The sequence below is a fragment of the Onychostruthus taczanowskii genome, unplaced genomic scaffold, assembly GCF_017590055.1.
Source record: "Onychostruthus taczanowskii isolate IOZ18803 unplaced genomic scaffold, ASM1759005v1 scaffold24, whole genome shotgun sequence".
In the NCBI taxonomy this organism is placed as follows: domain Eukaryota; kingdom Metazoa; phylum Chordata; class Aves; order Passeriformes; family Passeridae; genus Onychostruthus; species Onychostruthus taczanowskii.
The window spans coordinates 3,204,067-3,228,250 of NW_024499684.1; the positions used below are offsets into that span (position 1 = coordinate 3,204,067).

At 44.1% G+C, this 24,184-nt stretch overlaps 1 protein-coding gene across 4 annotated transcripts in view; it reads left to right on the plus strand.

Annotated features, from left to right (window-relative positions):
• Positions 1 to 16,270, plus strand: part of SERPINI1 (serpin family I member 1) — a 44,391-nt gene extending 28,121 nt beyond the window's left edge. For 3 of the 4 annotated variants that reach the window (XM_041406055.1, XM_041406054.1, XM_041406053.1), the window contains 5 exons: positions 430 to 634; positions 7,973 to 8,070; positions 12,987 to 13,073; positions 14,255 to 14,344; positions 15,500 to 16,270. In XM_041406055.1, the coding sequence (XP_041261989.1) occupies positions 430 to 634; positions 7,973 to 8,070; positions 12,987 to 13,073; positions 14,255 to 14,344; positions 15,500 to 15,576 (557 nt within the window). In that variant the 3' untranslated portion in view covers positions 15,577 to 16,270. The remainder of the gene's footprint in view (positions 1 to 429; positions 635 to 7,972; positions 8,071 to 12,986; positions 13,074 to 14,254; positions 14,345 to 15,499) is intronic. The other variant, XM_041406052.1, reaches the window with a different exon arrangement.
• Positions 16,271 to 24,184: the final 7,914 nt, after the last annotated feature.

Sequence of the window (24,184 nt, forward strand, 5' to 3'; positions counted from 1 at the left end):
TGTTGGACTGGTACAATAGAGGTTCTTTGAACTGCAGAACTAATGATCATTTTTAGTTGGAGCTTGAGCTCCAAGTGGGTTCTAAAATGTCTGGCAGCATTTTGCTCAATCTCATCACTGAAAAATCCTCTCTCCTGAATAAAATCTCTGCCCATTTCCCTGAAAGTCTCAGCAGCCTTAAATTTTAGGCTCTTCTCTGCCTAACCACTGAAAGTTATGTCCCAGAAGTGTGATTATCTACAAACAGTGTGATAGCTTGAGCTTGTATTCTTTAAGAAATCAAATGTAAGCCTGAAATTCTGTGATGAAGAAACCAATTTTATATGAAATTTTATATACAATGAAGAGGGTCATTTTAAGTTCAGTATCTAGTAAATACACTAAAGACAAAATAGTTCTAACCAGGTTTTTGTTGTTTTCCTCCTCTAGGAGAGTTCAGTGATGGCTCCAATGAAGCAGGAGGGATCTACCAGGTCCTGGAAATCCCCTATGAGGGGGATGAGATCAGCATGATGATTGTCCTTTCCAGGCAGGAGGTCCCCCTGGCCACACTGGAGCCACTGGTCAAGGCCTCCTTGATTAATGAATGGGCTAACTCTGTGAAGAAACAAAAAGTGGAGGTGTATTTGCCAAGGTGAGAGCGTGCTCCCAGGTCATGGGAGGGGGAATTGCATCCCCGTTGATGGAGGAGCAGGGTAGGGAGCCCTTGAACTGTCCTGCTCCAGCCTGGAGTGCTGCAGCAGCCACAGGAGGGTGGGCCTGGGGATGCAGTGCAGGGTGAGGGTTGTTTCAGCAGTTGCATCCCTTTCAGAGAGAGGAGAGCCCTCCGGGAAGGAAAGTTCCCTCATCAGGAGCACATCCACCCAGAATGGTGCTCAGAGTCGTGCAGAGCTCATTATGGATAAGTTCCATATAGACAGGAGCCACAGAAATACTGGAAGTCTGAGCTACCAAGTGTTTCATTTAGGTGCTAATTAGGTTTCTGTGTGCTATTTTCAGAAGTTCTAGTGGTGTGTGTCTGTGCAGATACCAATATTGAGTGTTGAGGGGTAATTCCAGTCAATTTTGGGTTGGTTTTTTTCTCAGCTGTAAGAAGTGCTGCTTTTCCTCCTTAGAGCAGCAAAGAATAACAAGACATCGGTACCAGAAGGGCTGAAATTTGTGTCAGTCCATTTGCAGGCTGTGTGCTCAGGGCAGATTTGCCCACATACACCATTTGGATCTTTCCTGGAATCCTGCTCCATCCACCTTCAGACATTTCTGATGCCTGTGCTCTGCTTGTCTTGGTAGCAGAGTTGTTTACTACTAAATGTCACTAATAATGTACAGCTGGATCACACTGTCCTTCAAGTGATTCATGATGATTTCATGGAAGTGTTTATGTAACAATAGAGCCCATCTCTGAAAGGAATCACTTCCACTTCTTCTGTGTTTGTGGCACTGTGCAGTGGGTACGTGGCTGCAGAAAAAATCAACTCGAGTGAATCCTTAAATGATTAAAACGGTTCTTTGATTTCAGGTGACTTGGAGATCTGAGCTTGTTCCATTTCACAGGTTCAGGCTCCCTGCAGTCCATCAGCTCCCTTTCCAAAGCAGAGACCACTGTCCTGGAGCTGAGCACAATAAACAAAGCCAGCCAGGATAAATTAGGTTGAGATGGACTGGTGCTGTCAGCATGCCCTGATCCCAAGTTGAGATGGAATCCACTTCTCTGTAGAGCTCAAAGGCAGAGTGCTGAGGGTCCAGCAGCATTCTGGGGCTGGTTTTCAGTCCCATTAGTAAGAGTTTCTCTCTGATTTTAAGCCCCAGTTCCTTTGAGGAAGCAGGAGTAGCAGCAAAGAGCTGCATTGCAGGTTTTACACAGACTGAACCTGCTGCACTTTGTTCTTGAGATTTGTTTCTTGTTTGTTTTCTCTTGGAGCTTCAGGTCCCAGAGGTGTGAAAGTCCACTAAGACACATGGGAGGGGATTTTTCTCTTAGGCTGCTTTTCCTGCAGGCCTGGGCAAACCTAGGTGTGAATGAGAAGAGAGATCTGAGGATTCCTCCATCCTTAAGCTTTCCTTCTGTACCTGGGACAGCAGCCTGTGCTCCAAGTGCTGAAGCTGGGCACTTTCTGTCCAAGAATTTCTGGAGTGGGAGATCCACTACAGATTATGGAGATCCTCCACTGATTATGGAGAAAATCTGTAAAAACCAGTTTCCATATTGAAGTATCTTGGGTGTCTGGTCACATGAATGGCATTGAAAACATATTAATTATTTTTATGGCTTGGATTCAGTTTATATTGGTGATTTGGGGTTTTGTTTACAGACACTCCAGGGTTCTCTGTAGCCAGGTTCTCACATGGGAATTTGAGGCCTGGGGTTTGTGTGATCATAAAATGTCCTTATTTATTCTGCCCTCAGGCTGCTTGGTTCTTATCCAAGCACCTCAAAGAATGGGATAAACACCTGCAAATTCAGGCTCTACAGAGGCAAACACATGCTAATCACCTTGAGTGCTTTCAGACTACAAAAGATAACTGGCCTGGGCCTGGAATTCTGTGTAGGAATTCTGCAGTCTCCTTACAAAAAATGCTGAAATTAATTGCATGCTCCCAAGGTGTTGGATTTCCATTAGGGATTCAGAGGTGATCTACAGGATTTTGTCAATGCTCTAAATAAACACTTCATAAATATTTGATGCTGTGACTCAGAAAGGCATGTTATGAAATGTGGCCTCCAGGCTCTGTCCACTGAGAAATTGAAAGCAGCACTGGAATAAAATTAAATTTTTATATCTTGAGAGATACTATCCAATTATAAAGTGAACATTTTTTAAACCTATACATTTGTAATGGGACTGAATGACTTGCCAAAGCAGAGTTAATCACAACTTTGCAATTTCTGTCTGCATTATCTGTGTGCAAATGAAATTGTGTATTATTCCTTTTAATGGCAAAGGAGATATTTGTACAGAATGGTTAAATTATGCTTCCTCATTTTCATTTCCAAATCATTGTTTCCAGCTTAACCCAGACTAAAATGATCAACATTTTAATCCACTTTTTGCATAGGAGTGAAACAGACCATGAATCTAATTTACAAAGCTGTCTCTCCAACATAAATTACTTGAAGAGCATGGGAGGAACTAGTACCTAATAGTGGTGCTACAGTTTGCAGATCCCTCTTCAGGATTGTTTCACTGTGCCCAAATCTCTGGAACAACTTTCTTGCTTCTTTGTGTATTTAAAATAGCTTTAAAATCTTTAGACAGTGCCAAAATGATAAGTGGTGTTAACTGAAGGTTGTTTTCTTTAAAAGAAAAAACAGCAAGCACTAAAACCATCCCACAAAACCCAATAAAAATCCAAACCAAAATGAAAAAAAAAATTCCTTGAGCTTTCTGGATTTACTTTTTAAGCTGCTCTCTCAAGTCCCCCTTTGCTGAGGAATGGGCCAGTGCTGGTTGTCCTTGAGACACAACCACAGAAGAGGCACAAAACTCCACTGGAACACAATCCCCCCCAGCTGCACATTCAGCCCTGGAAGGAAGGATCTTCCCAGAGAAAAACCCACAACCTGCTTTGCTTCCCCTGCAGCTGAATGGGGTTTTTTTTTTTGCCTAGTTTTGCTGTTAGCAGGGTTTTTCTGCTCTCTGGCTTGTTTGTTTTCAGAATATTAAATCCTGGAGGCTGCTCCTAGCACCTGGGGACAAGCTGGCTGAAATTCCAGCCAGGATGCTGGAACTGATAGCAGCTGGCACTGCAGCCTGGGTGCCAACAGTGCCTCAGTCCCCAGGGCCTGTTCTCCAAGTGATGCCTCAGGTTTAGCTTTTCTATGTTTCAGGTTCTGTGCTGCTTCAGTGTGTGGGTCTGGGTTCACATCAGGGGATGGTGAGCTCTCTGCACAGAGCAGGGAGACAAAACAATTCCTGCTCCAGCTGGGCACCAAGGACAAATGATCCAAATCTCAGCCCAAGAGCACAAACCCCGTGGGCTGCAGAGAGAAAAACAAGCAGGATGGGAGTGCAGGGGCTGAGCTGGAATTGGTCACTGAACTGCAATGTGCACATGGAGCAGAGCTGATCCCAGGGAGAGACCCCGGGAGCGCTCGTGCATTTTGGGACCATTTGGGTTCATCTTGGCTGCAGCCCTGGCTGGGCTCTTGTGCTGCCCAAGGTGGATCCATGCAGGAGATCCTTTGAATCAATCCCTGCTTTATTCTGGAGCTCTGGCCAGCCTCTGATCCAGGGCAGCCTGCACAAGCCATCACCAGCAGGAATATTGGTGTCAGGCACTGCCGCCATTCCTCTGCCTGTCCTGCAGGATTTCATCCCTTAGAACTAATCTGAAAACCTGGAGTTGTCTTGCTTTGGCTCACTCAGAACCCTCAGGAATTTTTGAAATGATAGCATTTGGATGAATCACTGCAGGCTGCAGTTCCCTTCTCCTGGATGAGTAGACCCTGTACCTTCATCCTCCTTGGCTCTTGAGCACCTAAAAATCACAGAAAATTCAGTGTTTTAAGGGTTGCATGACACTGTAGAGGATGAACGCATCTTTTTCTCTTTCTTAAAAGGCTGTAAAATAGAAGAAAGATGGCCTGATGTGGAATGTTAATGCTTAACTACAGAATGTCAGTGACATAAATGCATCATTTTATTCTAATGCTTGTGCAAGTTTTAAATTTCATAAAAATGTCCTGATTCTCTGCTGAAATCTCCAGAGACTTGCTGGTTTCTCTACTTAATCTTCTCTTCAGTGTCTGTTTCTCAGATTTCCTTTGTGGTTTTTAAAGCTCTCAGTTGCTGCTGTTCCATGATTTTTGATACTGAAGTATTTAAATCAGTTTTTCAGAGTATTTTTAGCAACAGGAGTACCTAAAAGATGGTGGGGGAAGTAAAAAATGACCATCTGGTTCATGATATGCAACAAACAGTGCAAATAAACAAGTGTCAGGGGTAGTATGGTGGAGCTCAGCATTGCCAGAGTCTGGGGAATGAGCTGGAGTGTCAGTTCTGTGCTCTGGGTTGTCAGCTTTGATTTCGAATATCATCCTCACTGTCTGTGAGGAGTGCACAGAAATCCAAATCTGACTGAGGGGTAACTCCTGCTGCATGTTTATGTCGAACTGCAGAGCCTGAAATTAAATTTCAGCCTGTGGAAGATGCCTTGTTTCTTTTGAGAAAAGGCTGGTCCTGGTGTCAGCTGAAACATTGGAAATCTCATTAATAATTGATCTGTAACTCTCCCTGCTTTTCAGAGCATGTGAGGGAAGAGGGGAGATCTCTTTGGAGTGGGGTTTTACCACAAGACAAAACTCCAGGAAGGGAAGTAATGAGGTTTGTTTTCCTGAAGGGATCATTTGATATTTGTACAGCTGATGTGGTGGTTTTGGTCTGTTTTGTTGGTCACAAAAAGCAGGAGCTCACCTCTGTAGATGCTGGGCAGCCCCTCACTCACCCAGCTGCTCAGGATTTGCTTTTCCACAGCTTCCAGGCAGGGATGGAGCCTCCACCTCCAGTGGCTCTGCTGTCCTTCCCCCAGGCGTTTCTTGCATTACAACCCATCTGTTTGCTTTCCCTTTCCTCAGATCCATGCTCAGTGAGCCTTTCCAGGTTTGTCTTTTCCCTGAACCTCTCCCAAGGCTTCCTCTTGCTCAGCGAGCAGGAGCATCCTGTGCCACAGCTGCTTTCTGGGTCAGTTGCATCTCTGAGCAGATGGGTCTTTGCTGTCTGATGGTCCAGAGACTTAAACCCACCTGATTTCCATTTCTGTCTTTCTCTGATACTCTGTACTTGGAAAAAGATGCTTTTTTGCAGTTACTGTTCTTATTTTTTACCTCAGAGTTCGCTTTCCATGCAGACTTCACTGGCTGCTTTCTTATCCTGATATTCCTTATAAATTTGGTCCTTATAATTTTGGTTCCTACCTAAATAGAGTTGAAACCCTGATGCATTTAATATTGGGGTGAAATAAAAACCACAAAGGGAAACAGACAGCACTGAAACTCTCATAACATGTATTTTAACAATCATTTGTATTCTCTGTAAAGTAGGTACAGTTGGAAGTGGTTTTCAAAACTTTTTAATGTAAATATAGAAGGAAATATTTATGAGTTTATTTTCTGTGGAATTCTTTAATGTGCACAGACAGGACCTCTGGACTGGACTGTACTCCCTCTAGCACTGGGAATCAAGTCTCAACTCATCTTTTTTAAGATTTTTACCACAGCCTCTAAAGTTGTTGTGGACATGTTTTACAAGAGTGTTGTGAGAGTAAAAGTGTTTAGTTTTGGAGCCTAAAGGTCAGGGAAATTTGATTGAATGAGCAGCAACTTGTAGACTTGTTACCACAGTAACTGATGCAGAATCTGCCAGAACACCATGAGAAGCTTCTTCAGTACTTGAAGTTTTGTTGGTCTCTTCTGATTCTTTTGAGAACTTGCAAGGCAATAAAACCACAAGAATCAGTCCCTGTGTTTTTATTCCATGCATGCCCTGGAGTTGGTCTGGGCAGAGTGAATGAACACTGCTGATGCCACCAGTGATTTAGCAGTGCTGAGCTATCTCCAGATCCTATTTTAAGTCCTAAAATTATTCTCTGGGTAATGATAATTCTGGATGATATCCATTCCACCCCAGATTTTTGGCTTCTAGTGGCATTTCTAAGTTCATTATGAAAGTAGATTATGTACTGGATATTTTTCAGGTTTGTGTAAGTGAGGAAGATCTATTTGACTGTTATCCAGTTCTGTTTGATGTCCAGATGATTCTTTTTCAGGCTGCCAAGGCTGGTGCATGCCAAGGTGTTGGACATCTCATCTCTCCATCAGCTGTGCCCTGCCCACAGCTCTGGGCCAGACTTTCCCTAGAAAAGAACATGTTGTTCTTCCATGTCCCAAAGAAGGAGATTGCCCAGAAGCACATTCATTTGGTTCTAGCACTTCTGTGCCCCATCACCAAGGACTGAGCTGTGGCTGGGTCTGACTCAGTGGCTGCAGAAACCAGAACAAACCAGAGCATCCTCCTACAGACCATGCTTTGTGCTGGGCAGCTCCAGCCAGCACATTGTAAATCACAAATAATTCATTGCTCAGTCTCCAGGGCACCCAGAGCTCACTCCTCACAAGAATTTTAGTCACTCTCCTGTGTCAGCCTGTACTCATCTGGTATTTTCTGCTTGGGGCTGCCATTACTAATGTTTTTCTGCCATGTTTCTGTGTTTCTCCAGCTGTCCAGTCTCAGTCTGGCCATGCATAAAGGTCTTTTTTCTTTGTTCTACTGACACTTTTACAGTGTTTGAAAATCAGCTTGTAAATGGAACAAGCTTTTGCTTGTTTTCCACTGTCCCAGGCTGCCCAAAATGTTGCCCTCAGGACAGATCTCAGTTTGTCCTTCCAGCACACTAACCCAGCCTAGAGCAGGGCTTTTGCCAGGTTACCCTCAGTGCATTTACACTAACAACTATTTGTTTTCCCTGCTCTTTACTCACAATCAAAACCCAATTACAGTTGTGCCACCACACTAATTAGAAGCTGAATCAGCAATGCTTTATATTCATATTCAAAGTGAAAATGGAGCATGTATCTTACTCCTCCTTTGCCAGCAGCTCTCTGGGAAGTTCTGCTGTCCTTTGCCTCATTTGATATTCTGTTCTGGTATCTGCACAATTAAATTCAGGTTTTAGAGAAAACCTCTTGTGTAAAAAGTAAGCATTTCCATTAGCTGCTGCATAATTTTGCTCTGCAGTTTTATGGGCAGGGGGCTGCACATACCATTAGCATATTTTTGATTGCTTCTGTATTAGGAAAAATCCAGCTGTGAGTAAACTCATTTGTTTATAAGCATTTTTTGGAAGGTGTCACTAGCACTGGATCTCCTACTTTGCATTATTTATCTTGGTGTTTTCACCTAGAAAATTTAATCTTCTAATAACAGTAAGTAGTGCTTACATCTGGCTTTTTGTAATGTTCTCTTCCATTCTCCAGGTTCACAGTAGAACAGGAAATTGATCTGAAGGATGTCTGGAGAGGTCTGGGAATTACAGAGCTGTTCAGCAGCAGTGCTGACCTCACTGCCATGTCTGGTAAGAACTTCTTGTCTTGTCTGTCAAGGTAGATGAGGAAATACATTTTTCACCTGGGAAAGTTCACTCTGAGTGTTTCACAACTGGGTCTCATCAGAGCTGGAGACAAAGTGCAATCCCTGCAAGGGGCAGATGCAGACTGGAGCACTGCATGGCTGCAGTGCCTGGGGGCAGGTGGGATTCACACCCCAGGGGGGTCACTCTGTGTCTCCAGTGCTCTTTGTGCCCAGCATGAGGAGCATTGAGCTGTTGCACAATTAATTCCTCTCCCCAGATACCTGCAAGCAGCACGGGAAGGAAGAGTTTGGAGAGAAAAACTATTTAGTCACAAATGCCACCTGCATTTGACAGAGGTTGAAGTACCCAATACCTTCAAAAATCCACGTGGAAATGAGACATTTATGCTTTTAATACCTCCTAAAGCTGTTCATGGAGTCACAGCATGGTTTGGGTTGGAAGAGACCTTAAAGAACATCTCATTCCCCCCCTGCCATGGCAGGGACACCTCCCACTGTCCCAGGCTGCTCCAAGCCCTGTCCAGCCTGGCCTGGGACACTGCCTGGGATGCAGGGACAGCCACAGCTGCTCTGTACTGAAGTGGCACCTGTGTGATTTTTGGGGTTTTTGGCTCCATGTGTTACTCCCCAGCCATCCAGCAGCTCCTTGGAAAGGTGGCAAATCCCTGTTCTCCACAGTCTGAGCCTGGGACAGTCACACCTGTGTGCCTTAGCCAAAGCACTGCTCATAATGCAAACCTTCCTCCCTCATTCACAGGGGAATGTTTGTGATGTTCATGGCCTTTCACTTCTGCTAAGTTTGAAATATTCTTTATAGTCTATCATGTAGCTTATTCCACTGGTTTGCCACCTTCGCTTTTCCAGTGAAACTGAGGAAAAACTGGCTTTAGCTAATAAGAAAAGAGTTGAAATAAATGAAAAACCCCTTTTTCAAAGAAATAGCATTTTTCTGAAGAAAAACACCTTCAATTTCTCTGCCAGCTCAAAGAAAAGTCAGCTTCCCTCTAAATTCTGGTCTATTTATAGGAAATTATTTACTTGAGAAAAAGCTCGAAGGAGAATGGAAAATGCACAGGGAGCCACAAAGGCAGCACCTGGCTTTTATTTAGTTCCATGTAAAATTCACTTTATATATCAGGGACATCTATTATCAAGAGGTTGGCAGAAAGAATCACGTGCTTGTGTCTTAATCCACGTGACTAATGATTTATTTAAAGTTTTGTATTTCTGACAATGGTACCGTGCAAAATCAAAACACCACGTTCTGCCTGACTGAATTAACTCCTCTGCCATTTAAAGATTTACTTGTTATTTAAGTATAGAGCAGTGTGTAGAGAAAATTCATGAGTGTTACTGTAGCTTTTCTGCTTTTCACTGAAAATAGGTTGCTCCACCTGGGTATGAAAAGGTTTTTTTGTAAATTAAGAATGAAAAAATGGTTTTAAAGTAATGTCTTTAATGAAAACCCTGCAGTTGATGCTGTCTAAATGAAGTTTTAAGTAATTAAAATACAGAATACTTTCCTTCTTTCTAATTTTCATAATTTAAAATATGGATGGAGGAAGGGAAAATAAGTCATGATGACAAATTGTTTAAAGCTGACTTTTACAGACACCTGAATGGGACATCAGGAAATGAAAGTTGGATGTTTGTGTGTATCTCAGGGGCACCCCTTTGGAAAATCTGGCACTTCATGAGGCCTTAAATGTAGATATTTCAACAAAATCTTTAACTGGACACTTAATTTAGGAAGCTACAAATCAAATTAATTCTAAAGAGATTATTGAGAAATTTCGTTGCATTTACAAATCCTCTCCTCCTGCTGTCCTGTTGCTCTGGCATTGCTGCCAGGAAAAGTCTCCTGCAATTTCAGCAGCAACCCAAATCCTGTCATCAGCTGCAGGCAGATTGGTGAGCTCAGCAAAATTCTCTGTGGCTTTAGTGGATATAAACCACATTGCAGGATTATTTTTCAATATTCAGAATTTGTTGCTGTTTTCCCTCAATCTGCAAAAATGGACCCAGGAGGAGCAGCTTTACCCTCTGGAATGTCTGGGCTCTGAGCAGCCAAAGGCAAAGTGTTAATGCAGGTTCACTTTGCAAATGTTACTCCCTGGCAGAAATTAGGTTCTTTGACAATTGCCACAGGTGAGTAGGAGGACATTCCTGTTGGGCTGTCAGCTCCCCTGCATTCTGACTCTCACTTTCAGAAGAGACTTTGACAGTATTTACTTGCATCTGATTCCATCAGGTGTCCAAAATAATCTTGAAACAACCTCTGCTGTTTGAGGTGTTACCATTGTGACTTTATCACATCACCTAAATTTGCTGCTTGAGTGTTTTAACACCACTGAGGACTTAGCATTGAACTAATTTCAGTGCTAAAACTCCCCTTCTCCTTCAAATGGTTATAATATTTCTGGCTGTTTTATAGAGCCTTAAAAGCAGCTGCTTTTAATGCAAGGTGACCTGGGTGAGCAATGAAGGGATCTCAGTGACTTCCTTCACAATATGAAGTAGTTAGAAGAGCATCAGTCCAGTAAATAACTCTTGGAAGTCTTGACTGACATCCATATAATTTTTCTGGGACAGCCTAAGCAAGAGGAGCCAATAAACCCACATGGTATTTTTTAAAAATGAGATTTGCAGAGCAGCCAGTTGGCAGCTGAGTGGGAGTGTGCAGACATATGGAGATAGTGACAAATGAAGTGTGGTGCCAGCAGAGTCATGCTCATTAGGGGGCAGCTCCAGCTCCCTCCCACTCCCCAAGGGTCAGCCTTCCTGCACAAAGCTGAAACTTTGGCACCAAATCCCCAGGGGGCTTCCCTGAGATGTTCACAACCAAGCCAGGAAATCCACGTTTTCTTACGGAAATCCACTTTCAGAGAAGCTCCTGGAGAGAAATGAAGTGATGGGAGATGCTCAGGAGAGCCCCACCTTGTCCCCTGTGAAACCCATGAGGGAAGGTGGATAATCCTGAGGAGATGGAGCACTGCTGACAGGGATGGAGCAAGGGAAAGGCTGCCTGAACTGTCAGGGACAACACTATGCTTTTCACAGGAAAATAGATTCATTCACTGCAGGGAGAGAGGAATGAGAAGGATGTGATAGTAGCAATATAAAGAGAAGAATCTAGAGAAGGTAATTTGGGATGTGGAATTGCTCTTTTCATCATCCAAGGACAAAGATATCCAGTGAAGTGAAAGGCAACAAATGGAAAACAAATAGAAAGTGCTTCTCTCATGGAAAACTTAACCACAGGGATCTTTGCTGGATGTTCCTTGAGATTGGCAGGACTGAAAAAATGAAATTGCTCCAGAGCAATCAGAACTCTCTATACTGCACTGAATAAAGGCACTCTGTGTGTAGAAACTTGGGTTAGGGTATAAGGCACATGGTGCTGAGAGGATATTTTTCTTGTGTAAGTGTGCTGCAGTTTTCATTTTCAGGGCTTTTTGTACCTTCTTGTGGAGCAGCAGTTCCATAGCTGGTGCAGTGGGCTGGGCTAACTGGGTGTACTGGATCAGTGGCACTTCTTGTGTTCCTGTCAACTTAAAATGTTGGTTTTAATACTCAGATCCTGAAATCTTTCACAAGTAGCAACCTTTTATACCTGATGGCAAATGGTGGCAGTGTTTGTGCTCTCAGAATTAGGGACTCTGAGCCCATCAGGTGGAGACCAATCTTCTGAGGTGCTATTTCTCATCAGGAATACTCCTTGCACTTCCATAAGCACCACCAAATGATGCAAAATGAAGCACTGGGAGCAAAAATGTGGAATATTTTTGTGAATATTACAGGGCACAGGACCAGGCTTCAGTAAGAAAGAAGTGATTAAAATACATGATTAGGCTAAGTGGGTGCTATTACAGGGCACAGGATCAGGCTTCAGTGCTGCAGTAAGAAAGAAGTGATTAAAATACATGATTAGGCTAAGTGGGTGTTTCCCCACTTGTTATGTTTTATTGAACATAAAAATGTGTTTGGATTTAAGACTTTTGCTTATTGTTAAAGACAGGTGGGTGCTGCATGTGCCACGTTCTAAAGGAACAGGGTGGAAACTCAGTCCCAGCTCTCAGGGCAGCCTTGCTGAAGGCTTGGGACTGAAGTCTAGACCTGGTACCAGTTTTAGCAGCCTGGTCTGTGTTTTACTGCACACAGTCCCTGAGGGGATGATTTGGGGCTTTTGTTGGTGTGATTGCAGTGCAGCAGCTGAACTGGGAGGTTTAATTCAGTGCTGAGTGTACAGAGCAGCAAATGAGCTCTGCTGGGGAAAGGCTTCCCCAGCTGCTGCTCCTCCTGCCTTTGGCTTGCTTTGCTATTACAGCTACTGAGTATTCCAATAGAGCTGATCCTTCAGCATCCCACAACAACCTCTGAGACATTCACTGGCTTCAGCAGGCTGGGACTCAAATTAAAATATTGACAGAGAAGGATGGAACTGAAACAAGATTGAAAAAAACTTGTGATGGTTCTTGCAGTTCTTGTAAATATAATAGAAGAAGAAAGAAAAGACCTCATTTTCCTGGAGGAAGCCTGTGTTGTACCTAGTGCAGAAATGATTTTTTTAATGCCTACAATGTCATAATCTTTTTTTCCCACTAATTGTATTTAAAATTTTATGTCCAAGGGCTGTTTTTACCCTCTCTCTCTATATACTGTACTTGGCTCTGGGCAGTCCTGAGCTGTTTTAATATCCATGGTGTAGGAGAGCACTACAAATCTGAGTGAGGTAAACAGTGGTGTTAGTAGGTATTGGCAGAAGGTGTTTTAATGCAAGAAAGTTCTTCTTCCCTGCCTGCTGCAGAAGGTGGATAATGGTGTTGGGGTTTTGGCAGTGTTTGGGGTGGGTTCTTTAAATGCTGAGCCACTTGAAAGATGTTCCCCTTTTCTCTGCAGATAACAAGGAACTTTACCTTGCAAAGGCATTGCACAAGGCATTTCTAGAAGTTAATGAGGAAGGATCAGAAGCTGCTGCTGCCTCAGGTACCTGACTGAAAAGCAGAATTAAATCAAATGTCTGGGTATTCTGTGCTAATTAATTTTTTACAACTGATTTGCTGTACAGCCAGGAAAGCTGAATAGCAGCATGGAGACACAGCATAGCAAGTGTGCTGCTTGCAGAAGAGAATTTTGAAAATCAGAAGTGTTGGCATTTTTGTAACGTGTTTTACCAAGAGTTTTGAGCGTCCTGTGAAAAACCTCGTCTCTATTTTCTGATTGTCAGGAGAGTACAGACTGCAGTTTATGTTTCCTTCGTGGAACTTCAGCATTCATCATTTTTCACCTGCTAGTTGAGATGGTCAGAGGCATTTGATCCAGCAGAGTTAGGCAGAGATGAGGGTGGTTGTGGCAGCTGCATTTTAATAAACTCATGTCCAGAAAAACAAGGTGGGACGTGCTGAATGCACCACCAGAGCTGTCCCCTGTCAGTGCTAGGGGCCGGTGCTTGGTTTACAGATTGTCACGTGAAAATAAGTTACATTTGTTGCCCATATGTATCATTAGGTGATTTCTAATTGCCTTTACTTCTCCAGATTTTGAGAAAAGTAAGAATTGCTTGCCAGGTCTGGGTTGAATTGTGCCCAGCTGTCTCTGTGGACATGCTCCAGTCGTTATGAACAGTGGAGTGAAAATTTAGAAGTAAATGAAACACTAGGAATTAGAAATCACATCCTGGAGAAATCCATGCACCTCCAAGTAAATGTAACAAAGGGCCAAATTCTGCCTGATTCACAGTTAATTTTACCTCCAGCTCTGCAATATTTAAAAACACCAGCCAAAAGCTGCAGGATCAGCCCATTTAATTTTTGCACATTCCCTGGTTATTAAGGGCTCCCTTTCCCTCTGCACTGTGTGGAACAGGTCAGCAGAGCTGGTTAATGCAGTGCACTTCCCTCTGAGTGAGCAGGACTCAAACTCCTCTGAAGCTTCTGCATCTTAAAATTTATATGCTGCTCCCTCAGCCTGGGAAATTGCAGCACTCTGCATTGTTAATCATTCTTAAAGCCAGAATAGGCAATTACTCTGCAGGTCCCTTTCCTTTGCAGTGGATATTTTCCTGCTTTTTTGGTGTTGAGTGTGGGACTTCAGGGGCTGCACGAAGGTGAAGAGCAGGAGAAGGGGCAGAGCTGTTTGACAAGTTGCCTGTGTTCTGTTTCCTCTAGGAATGATTGCCATCAGCAGAATGGCAGTGCTCTACCCCCAGGTCATAGTGGACCATCCCTTCTTCTTTTTGGTCAGAAACAGAAGAACAGGTGAGAATATTGCAGACTTCTCTGAGTTTTTCACAGCACGTCCTCCAGCAGTCAAAGGAAAATTGCAAGTTTTGACCAATGGACTGGGCTTGTATTGTGAATTTCCCTTTTTTAAGTTTGTTTAAAACACCCAATATTGAAAGACTCACCTTTTCCATGGGCCTGAATCTTTCTCCAGATAAAACACCCAACATCTGACATAACCCTGAAAAACACTCACAGAAAAGAAAAATTCACCATTTCTCTTGTGAGAACAGAGTGTTACTGCCCTGGGTATCCATAATCATTGCACTCCCTGAGAGCTTGGCTGCAGTCAGCCCAGTGAAATGTGTTCCCAGTACCAAATGATTTGCATAATGGAGGGACATTGCAGCTGGGAATAATTCTGTTGTGCTCTCCAAGTGCTCAGTGGCAGGTGAGGGATGAGAGCAGCACTCACCAGCAAAAGGGGCAAGGATTAAGTAATTCCTGAGTCTGGTATTTGTAATTTGCTGTAATGATGTGGATGTGACTGGGTGATAAAACACTGCTGTGCACCCACAGGGTTTTTATGGATCTGCTTAGGGAGAGTCACTTGTGGGACTTCATTCCCACAAACTCCATCCCAGCTGAAAGCAGGCCAGCAAGGCAGGATACCAACTCTTAGGGGATTTTTAACCATAATAAAGTTAAATATTCTTACTGTTGTAGGCACATTAGACAGGAAATATATCTGGAGAAGGGTATCTGGCCTTTATTGCTACTCAACATCCAGAAATCTCCCCAAAAAGAAATGCTCAAATCAGGACAGAGTGGAACTTGATTGCTTTGGGGCAGTTCTTAAAATTGCAGAACCCTTGTTACATGTAGAAAGAGGAGCTGCCAACAACTGTAGCTAAAGCCTCAAAGCCTGTTACTAATGCAGAAATCTGGGTTTGGAAACCTTTTGAAAGAATCCTGTTGGTTGCCCTTCCTCTCCAGACAAGCCCAGGTGCTCAGGTTTGGTTGCTGTCTTCACACAGGGCTCCTGAGCCATTTCCTGTACCAAGTTCTGAGGCATTTGTTCCTATAACAATCACACAGCACTGCTCTAGAGCTTATTGTTGGTATTCATCATCTGAAATCCTCAGCTTCCTCTGCTTCTGACACCTTTCCCTCCTTCCCCTTTCTCCACAGGTACCGTGTTGTTCATGGGAAGGGTAATGCACCCCGAGGCAATGAATTCCAGTGGCCATGACTTCGAAAAGCTTTAACTGCCACCAGCTACCAGAAGGAGGAGATAAGCACATAAAGTTTGAAGTTAATATATTTAAGGTTTGCTGTGTTTTCCCCCAAGACACTGTTTCAAAACGCTTTTGGATCTAACTGTGTGCAAGTCAGTTCCCAGAGGAAAGCTTACAGTATTAAAGTAATGGTTCTGTTTCTGTCATTGTGATTGCTGTGTCCTTAAAATAAAGTTGTGTACATGTCAACAATTGTTTCTTGTTCTAGTGAGTTGTAAAGCAGAAAACCGCAAATCCATTATTTGTAATTTTTTTACAGTCCAAAGACTGACTTGATCAATGAGCCAGGAGCAGAATGTGTGCAGCTCTGGATAATGCAAATGGCAAAGCTTGGTGGGCATTTCTAGAGCTGAAGAAGCCCCTGTGGACACTGTGATCTCACCTGTCCCTGGCAGAGCAGGCACATCACAGCCTGCGATGCGCCGCTCGAGCAGAGAAAGCTGAACAAACTGAGCCCAGTGGATTTGATTCTTGCCTGTGGTAGACTTTGTGTGAACTGTCCCACGTGATTCTCAAGTGCTGCTTTTTTGGATGCTCCTGCATGTGGCTGCCACTGACCCCCTAAGTGTTGATGCCAATAAAACCCGATCGATCGCATGGATATCCGAGACCTGTCAGTGTAGAAAGCTCTGTGTGTGACTGAAGTAAAGGAGTTCACTAGTAATGCCATTTGTGTGGACATGTTTTTTCTCCCCCACAGCACTCTTCAATGTCTCATTTCAGGGCTCTAGAATGTTCTTTCTCAAAAAAAACAAAAAAAACCCACCCCGACTTAATTTTAAGTTCGGTTTGTAAATAAGTATCGAAAGGAACAACATCATCCTTTTCATTTCCTAACTTTTCCTTGAGAACAGACTGGCAGGGAGGAGAATGACACCTAGCACAAGGAAATATTAGCAAGGGAATTAGTTGCTGTTTCCATTTGGAAGAGGAGCAGTACCCACTGTCAGCAGAGAAACATATAATTATTTCCTCCCTCACTGTGCAAAATACAAAAAGAACGGGGGTTATTAAAAAGGTGAGAGAGAATAGGAGAAAAGGAGGGAGGAGCTCCTTTGAAACAGATCATAAATACAACCCTTTGGATAATAAATGGGCTTTTCTCAGTCAATAGGAGTTTTCTCTTTGGAATTCTATGGGAACAAATGCATTTTGGCTGAAGTGCAGTTACAGGCTTCCCTGGCAGGGATACTGCTCCCAAAGTTATTGATGCAAGGAGAACTTCCAAAATCTGACACATTGTTCACTCTGCTGCTGGTGCAGCTCCTGCAGGTCAGACCAGGACGTGAGGGATGTTCTCTGTGCAGCCTGGGAATGCTCCCTTGGAAAAAAGGGCTTTGGAAAACATCTCCAGCCCTGCCCCCTGGAATTGTTTCACAAATGGGGTTCCTGAGTGTGTTGTTGGTGCTTATTACCTTGCTGTATTATAGTCTGGACTTGGTGAGACAGCTTTTGTATTCAAATTTAGATGAAAATGGTAATTTTAGCTGAAAGTGTTATGCTGGGGAGGGAAAGGGGAGTGCTGCTCAGAAGGAACAGGCTAATTTTACGAAGTACTGCCTCACTGCAGGTAAAATGAGTTTGCTGTGGGTTACACAAGGACTGGTTCTTCACATTTAAATAACTCTGTGGACATCCCCTCATGTCTGTAGAAGTCACCATATGCTGAGGATCTCCTGTGGGTTATCTTAGGGGAAACTGTTTTTTAAGCTTTTGAGCATTTTGAACATCTTTTTCAGGCTATTTTAGTGGTGTTCACTCTGACTGAGAAAGACATGAGAAGCCTTCAGTCGTGTTTATTTTCAGTCCATCAAAAGTTCTTCCTGACCAAGTTTGCCTTTTCTTTGTATCAGTTCCTTGCAACATTCCTTACTAAGGGAAGGGCTGAAAACAGATTGGAGCTAAAGCTTTGAATTTTGGAAGGGCAGCTGCCCGGCAGAAGTATTTATAGAGGATATCAGGCAAATGCAGTGATTGCCCCTGCAGCTGGATTGAGCAAAACTACAATGGAATGATGCAGAACCACAAATTCCAAATCAAACTCCCAGGATTGCCTGAGTGGGCACACAGGAGAACCAGCAGGAACAGAAATGCAAACACTTGTCATTTCACTTGCTGCTCTCCCAGGCCTTACAGATTCAAAATAACCTTTTTCTGTTTCTTGAAAATTGAGAATTACCTGGTTTGCAACAACATGAATTGATTTATTTCCGTAGTTTTCAGTAGTAATAATATCTGAAGTATTTTTGCCAGTTCATAGGTATATGGATGCTGTTCCATGATGGTTTTTACTCCAGATTTTGTATAATGTTCCTTTCAAAGGTGCCACTGCTTTTTCACTACAAAACTAGCAAAATCATTTTGGGTTTTAGCATCCTTTTTTTTGGTAGGTGGAATTTGTCAGTTGTAGCTCATCTATGAGTTTAGGTGTGTAGCCTTCAAGTAAAAACTGTTTTGTGTTGGAGGCTCTATCAGAAAACCAATCAGTGACACTTCTGTAATTGTGCTGACGAAGTGACCCAGGTGTGACAGTGCTGAGATCCTGCTCAGTGCAGCTGGAATTGAGTTTCCTGATGGGATCCTCTTCTCTTCCTTCCACACATGCTGGAGCCCAGGTGGGAATGCTTTCCAGAGCTGTTCTTGGAAAGATTTTCCTCAAGAATCCCTTCAGCAGTGGTGCTACTACTGCAAATTGATTTATTTTGCTGCTAGGATCTCACTTGTGCGTGACCTTGAGCACCTGAGGGTTTTTGTGGAGTCTGTATTCAACCAAAATTTGTCATGTTGTGTGAGTTAGAATGGGTTTGTTGCTATTCCAAGCATGAATTTTCATTCTCCTTCCACAAGCCCTGATAATGGCAGAGTGAGCTTTTTTATCAGTGTGTAGCAATCAAGGACATGAGATTCCTGAAAGAAATAAGATATTGGTCTTACACCAGAGACAAACCCAGACTTAGTCAAGGCTCTTGTGGCTAATTTTTATTTGTCAGTGGTGGACAGAAGAAGAAACCACAAGATGTCACTCTATCCTAAGGAGCTGAGAAGGACTTTCCTTTTGACAGGAATCCTGTGGGAGTGTTGCAAAGCTGGATGCCCTGAGCAGAGCTCAGGCTCAGGTGGATCTCAGCACAGTCAATGGGAGATGCTGAGTTTGGAGCATCATTAGCCCCAGTTCCTGGGATTAATAATCACAGATGGAGGGAACAAACCCTCAAATACCTGCTTTGTGTTGCAAACCTCACTCTGATCTTGGTGAGGGATTGCTGGAGGGAGTTCATTGCTCCCAGGGGAATTTTTGTCCTGCATGATGCCTCGTGTGCTTGGTGTGAAATGGAGCAATGGGTTGTTTTTAACCTGTCCCATGGACAGCCCCAGAGCTGTGCTGGGGTTATTTCACTGCTGCAACAGGACCCAGAATTTCTTTTCTACAAGAGGAAAATAACTGGGATTGACTCACTGATGTGCTGTTCTCTTTTGGTTGTCTCTTAAGTTTCCCCCTTCCCTCTCTGCCTTGCAGAGTCTCTGGAATTCCTGCCCGAGCAGATTCCCTGGCACAGTGAGGCTCCACCACTCTCAGAGCTTCTTTCTCCCTGCCTGGGGAGGAGGCAATATTGTTCCTAAAACAACAAACAATGTTTACAAGCCCGTTCCTGAGTTGTTCCTGTCCCTTTTATTGGGCAATGCTTGCTTTTGTCGCTGCAGTGGAAAACAGGAATGCATGGATTGAGAGAGATGGATGAGGCAGCCCCAATCCAGCAGGCAGGAGGAAAGCAGTGCCTTGCTGACTCAGACAGCAGCAGCAAGGAGCTGCCTTCCCTCCTGAGCTGCTCTGCATCCCCTGGCACAGCTGGGGAGGGGCTCTGGGTTGATTTAGCTGGGAAAACTGTCTGGATTTCCCGAGGGTTTGGATCAGGGCTCCAGACAGACAGACAGACAGAGGCTCTGGCTGCTCGCTGGGACTTCAAGCTGCTCCAGCTGGGGCTTCAAGCTGGGCAGGCTGAGGGCTGAGAAACGAAGTTCCACATGAGAAACCATCCTCAAAGCACAGGGAGGATCCTTTGGAACTCATTGACACTGTGCCTGTGGCCCCCTCCACGAGGGCTTCTCAAATGACATTCCTTTCATACAGAGCTGCCTTCCAACAGCATCCACGGGAAGATGTTTTTTATTTTACAGCACTAATTAGAGGCCCAAGTCATGGGCCAGTTGCTGTGGGCGTGAGGCAAGCAGAATGAAAAGCTGGGCAGAAGTGAGGGATGGCAGTGCAGCTGGAATTGCAGCTTGCAGGCAGCAGTCGGGGCCGGGGCTGCGAGGGATGCCAGGCAGGCAGGTCATGGAGAAAGGTGGAAAAGAAAAATGCGTGAGCCCAGACACAGATATTGATTGGAAAATTCTGGGTCTGCTAGGAGCTGGCTGAGGAAAGCATTGGAGTTGTTCCTGCAGCTCAGGAATGGAGCCCATTGCCCGGGTGTTTATCTTTTCAGGCACGCTGAGTCACAAAAGGAATGATGTCTCTGATATCAGACTTTGCTGGTAACAAGGTGTTTTACTGGCTCTCATAAACACACACCCTCCCTGGGGAAGAGTGATCTTTTTGGACAAACTGAGGGAAAATTCCTACAGAAAAAAATATTCTGTGTTTGTGTAGAAATGCTTTTAAGTAAAGGAAGGGAAAAGATACAGAGGAAATCTGGGTTGTGTCTAAATAATATTTTTAATGTTCTCATTAAGGGGTTAGAATTGCCCGTGGAAAAAGATGAGCTTCAACCTTTCCTTCAAGCATTCCATTGCTACTAAAAAGAGTTTGGAGCCAGTCACAGTTTTTCATTCTGTTTTGTGGAAAAAGATGAGCTTCAACCTTCAAGTATTCCATTGCTACTAAAAAGAGTTTGGAGCCAGTCACAGTCTTTCACTCTGTTTACTCTTTGTTAAAAGTCATGTTTTGAACCAAAACTGGAGTCCTTGCAGGTGGTAACTGGGTGATAATTTTGCCTTAACAGAGTGAATGAAATATGTTAAAACTTGATAAGAATTAAAGATGTCAGGAAGATTGCCCTGAGAGCTGTAAGGATCATGCTCTGGGCAATGCCAAATCTCACTGGTCACCAGGAGTGTGGCACAAAAACTCTGTTTATTTGGGGCTTCTGTCGCTGTATTTTGTAAATGTTTGTTTCTAAAGGCAACAGCCAAAAAGTCAGCAGAGCTTAACACAGGAATAATAACATTTTTGGAGTCTATTACAAGACAAATTCTGGTCTCAGAATTCTTTGTCTCTGCTGGGGAATGTTCTCCTTGGGCCAGCTGCAGTCTGGAGTCAGCAGTGTGCAGTGGCAGTCATTTTGCAGGAGCAGGACCATGTAAAGCTCTGCTGCCAGCTCCAAACCAGGGATGTGTCTTCATCAGCTGAGCTGCTTTTGGCAGGACACTTGGAACGAGCTCAGCTTCAAGGTCTGTTCCAACCCAAACCATTCTGAGATCCTGTGATTCTGTTAAAGCCCTCAGCAAAATCCAGAGAGGTAAAAGAGGCCAGTTCTGCTGCTGCTGCCCGGTTTTCATCTGTCTGCATTGATTTTTCCTTCACAGAATTTTCTCCTTGGTCTCTACAAAAAGAAATTCAGAGATGGTGTGCTCCAGTTTATAATCTCGCTTCAGATTTTTTGATCAGAAATAATTTGTGAATCATCCCAATATTTCAGAGCCAGTCTCATGCTGCAGTTCCATGGGGAGCAAGGTGACCAGGCTGACTGGAGCGATTAAATTTTTTATTTGCCAGTGTCATTCCACATTTAATGTGCATATACTTACAGATAAAAGTGTTCTGAGGAGGTGAGCTCTTAATTACTGAGTTTTGAATCTGAGCACGTGTGGGACAGAGAGTTTGGAAGCATGAGCAGAAGAGCCTTGTGTCAGGCTCACAGAAAGGCAGGGATGTCACCAGCTCTGGTGAGCACATCCAGCCACATCATCCTGAGGGACAGATGCAGTGAGCTCTGAGCAGGAATTAGGGAATGTCTGGTTCCATAGCCTTAAATGCTTCAAATGAGCAGACAATCTTGTAGTGTCATAGCAAAGAGCATCACCAGAAAAAGCTACATTGTCATCTGCAGCCTGTTCCAAATCCCTTTGTGGTCCGTCATCAAAGGATTGCCATTGCTTCAGGCAGCTCTGGAGCCTGTGCAGGTTTCTCTCAGGCCATGCCCTGAACCCTGAGTTCAGAGAACTGCCTGGGAACTGACACACCTGGCTGGGGGTTTTTGTGACTAGAAAAATTTTGCCTAATTTTCCCAATTTTACCCAGTTTGCAAAAATTACTTTAGAACACTTACCTGAAAAGATGAAATGGGCTTCTAATCACAGTGTTTCCACAGGGAAAAAAACAAACAAAACAAAACAACAAAAAACGGTGAAGACTGTACACGTGCAAGATGTAGAATTTAGAAAATTGCATTTTGTCTGTGTACACACACACTCATTAAATGTGGATGCATTATGGGAACCACAAATCCTGTTATTATTTTGCTATTAAAAGTAAGCAAAACCTAAGTCATTACTGCATGAAACCGTGAGATAATTCAAAATAATGAAGCCACTCTGTGCCTCTTGCTTTAGAGGCTGGAGGGCTTTTCCTTGGTGCAGGATGCCTGTAAGGGAATAAAAAGGTTCTTTCTCCCCTCCCTTTCTCAGTCACTGCCTTGGCTGGGCTCCTCTCCTTCAGTGCCCCAAGTTAAATGAGGAATCCTGGCCTCTTGAAACTGATGGCAGCAAATTCCTCTGTCTACAATCACTGCACAGGGAATTCAGCAAGTTAATAGGAGCAGACAGATGGAGGCAGAGGGCCCTGGGGGAATAAAGGGACAGCAGGGTTTGACACTGGGGCAGTGGCAGAGCTCCCCAGCCACTGGCAATACTGAAGAGGAGCCACAACCCCTGTGGGAGGAGCTGGCAGAGCTCTCCTGGTGGAATTGCTCTGGTATTGCTTTGTATTTTCGAGGTAGAACAACTTTCTGGTAGATTTATTGGCAGTGCACTAAGTGTCTTGAGCCCAAGTTAATTCAGGCTCTCTTAGCCTTGATAACACTTGCTTAAAATATGCTTCCTCCTATGGGTGACAAGAGCACAGAGATTATGTTTTGATAGTTCCATGAGAAGTGGCTTCCAAAAAGCAGCAGAGAAGGCTATTTTTCAGAAGAGCCATTAACCAGCTGGCAGCCTGCTTTCCACCCCTCATGGCAAGCATGATAATCTGAACAGCATTCAGGAGCAAGGCTGATCAAAGTCTGTGCTGTTTTCCCAGGAAATGCATCCTGATGACTCCACGGAGAAAGGTTTTCAAGTGGAAAGGTTGTTTTACATTTCTATCTCACTCAGAGCTGCAAAGCCTGCCTTATTTTTTAGGGTTTCTGTACAAAGCCCCTTTTTTTTTTTTTTCACTAGAGCTTGGGGAGTATTAATTTTGCAAGCGTGCTCACATTCAGTACAGACATCTGAAGACACCATCAGATAAACCAAGGGGTATCTGTGACAGCCTGGTGCCTTTGTGTGTCATGGCAATGGTGACTTCAGCTGCTGTAACACTATCTAAACCTGCACAGACACAGCAGCAAGGCCCATTCCTCCCCAGCACAGCTGGCAGAGCAGATAAAATCAGAATTTACTCCTGGTCTCAACCTCAGAGCTTAACCAGCACCTTGCTGTTGAAATTTGGCCTCAGTGGGGAAAGGGAAATGCTCTTTTCCCAGCTGGGCAGGTCTGGGAGCCCAAGGGAGGGGCTGGCTCAGCCTCTGCTGTGAGGATGGCTCCCCTTGTGCCCCTGCAATTCCTGGCTGGAATTTGGCACAATCCAGGCCTTTCCTGCACTGTAGAGAGGAGGGGGTGGGTGTGGGGTTTGGCTCCAGGTGCAGCTGGAGCTCAGAACTGGGCTCTGCTCTGCCCCTTTGGCTGCATCCCAAGGGAACCACTCCCCAGAGAACAGCGTGGAACTGGCAGATGGGCGAATCCAGGAATGGGAGAATCCAGGAGTGGGAGAATCCAGGAGTGGGAGAACCCAGGAATGGGAGAATCCAGAGATGGGAGAATCCAGGAGTGGGAGAATCCCCTCAGCTCTGGCTCTGGGCTAAGCTCCCTGCTCTCATGCACTCCCATGTTGTCTCTCTAATGCTGAAAATGGGAACAATATGATGCTGTAAATTGCTGAGTGTAAAGCAAGATTAAGGCTGATGTGCAGAACATCAACCTGCTGGCCAAATCACCCATGGCCAAATCACCCATGGCCTGCTCGGGCCAAAGTGCCAATGGATTTATTGCAGCAGGAGAATCCAGTGAACAACCAGAGCATCTCTAAACAAGCTGACAAATCTGCAGCACTTGGGAGCAGCAGCTGATGCTCCCTCAGAGACGTAACACGATTCCTATAATCACAGAAATAGATTTAATTTTGTTTATTTAAACCAGCCCCGTGTTTTGCTGTGAGCATTCATCATCTGGTGTCACCGAGCAGAGTAGGAAATGTCACCCTTTGAGTCACATCCCCAGTGACTCTGTTAGCAATGCTCTGGCTGTACTCCACAGCTGGAGAAAA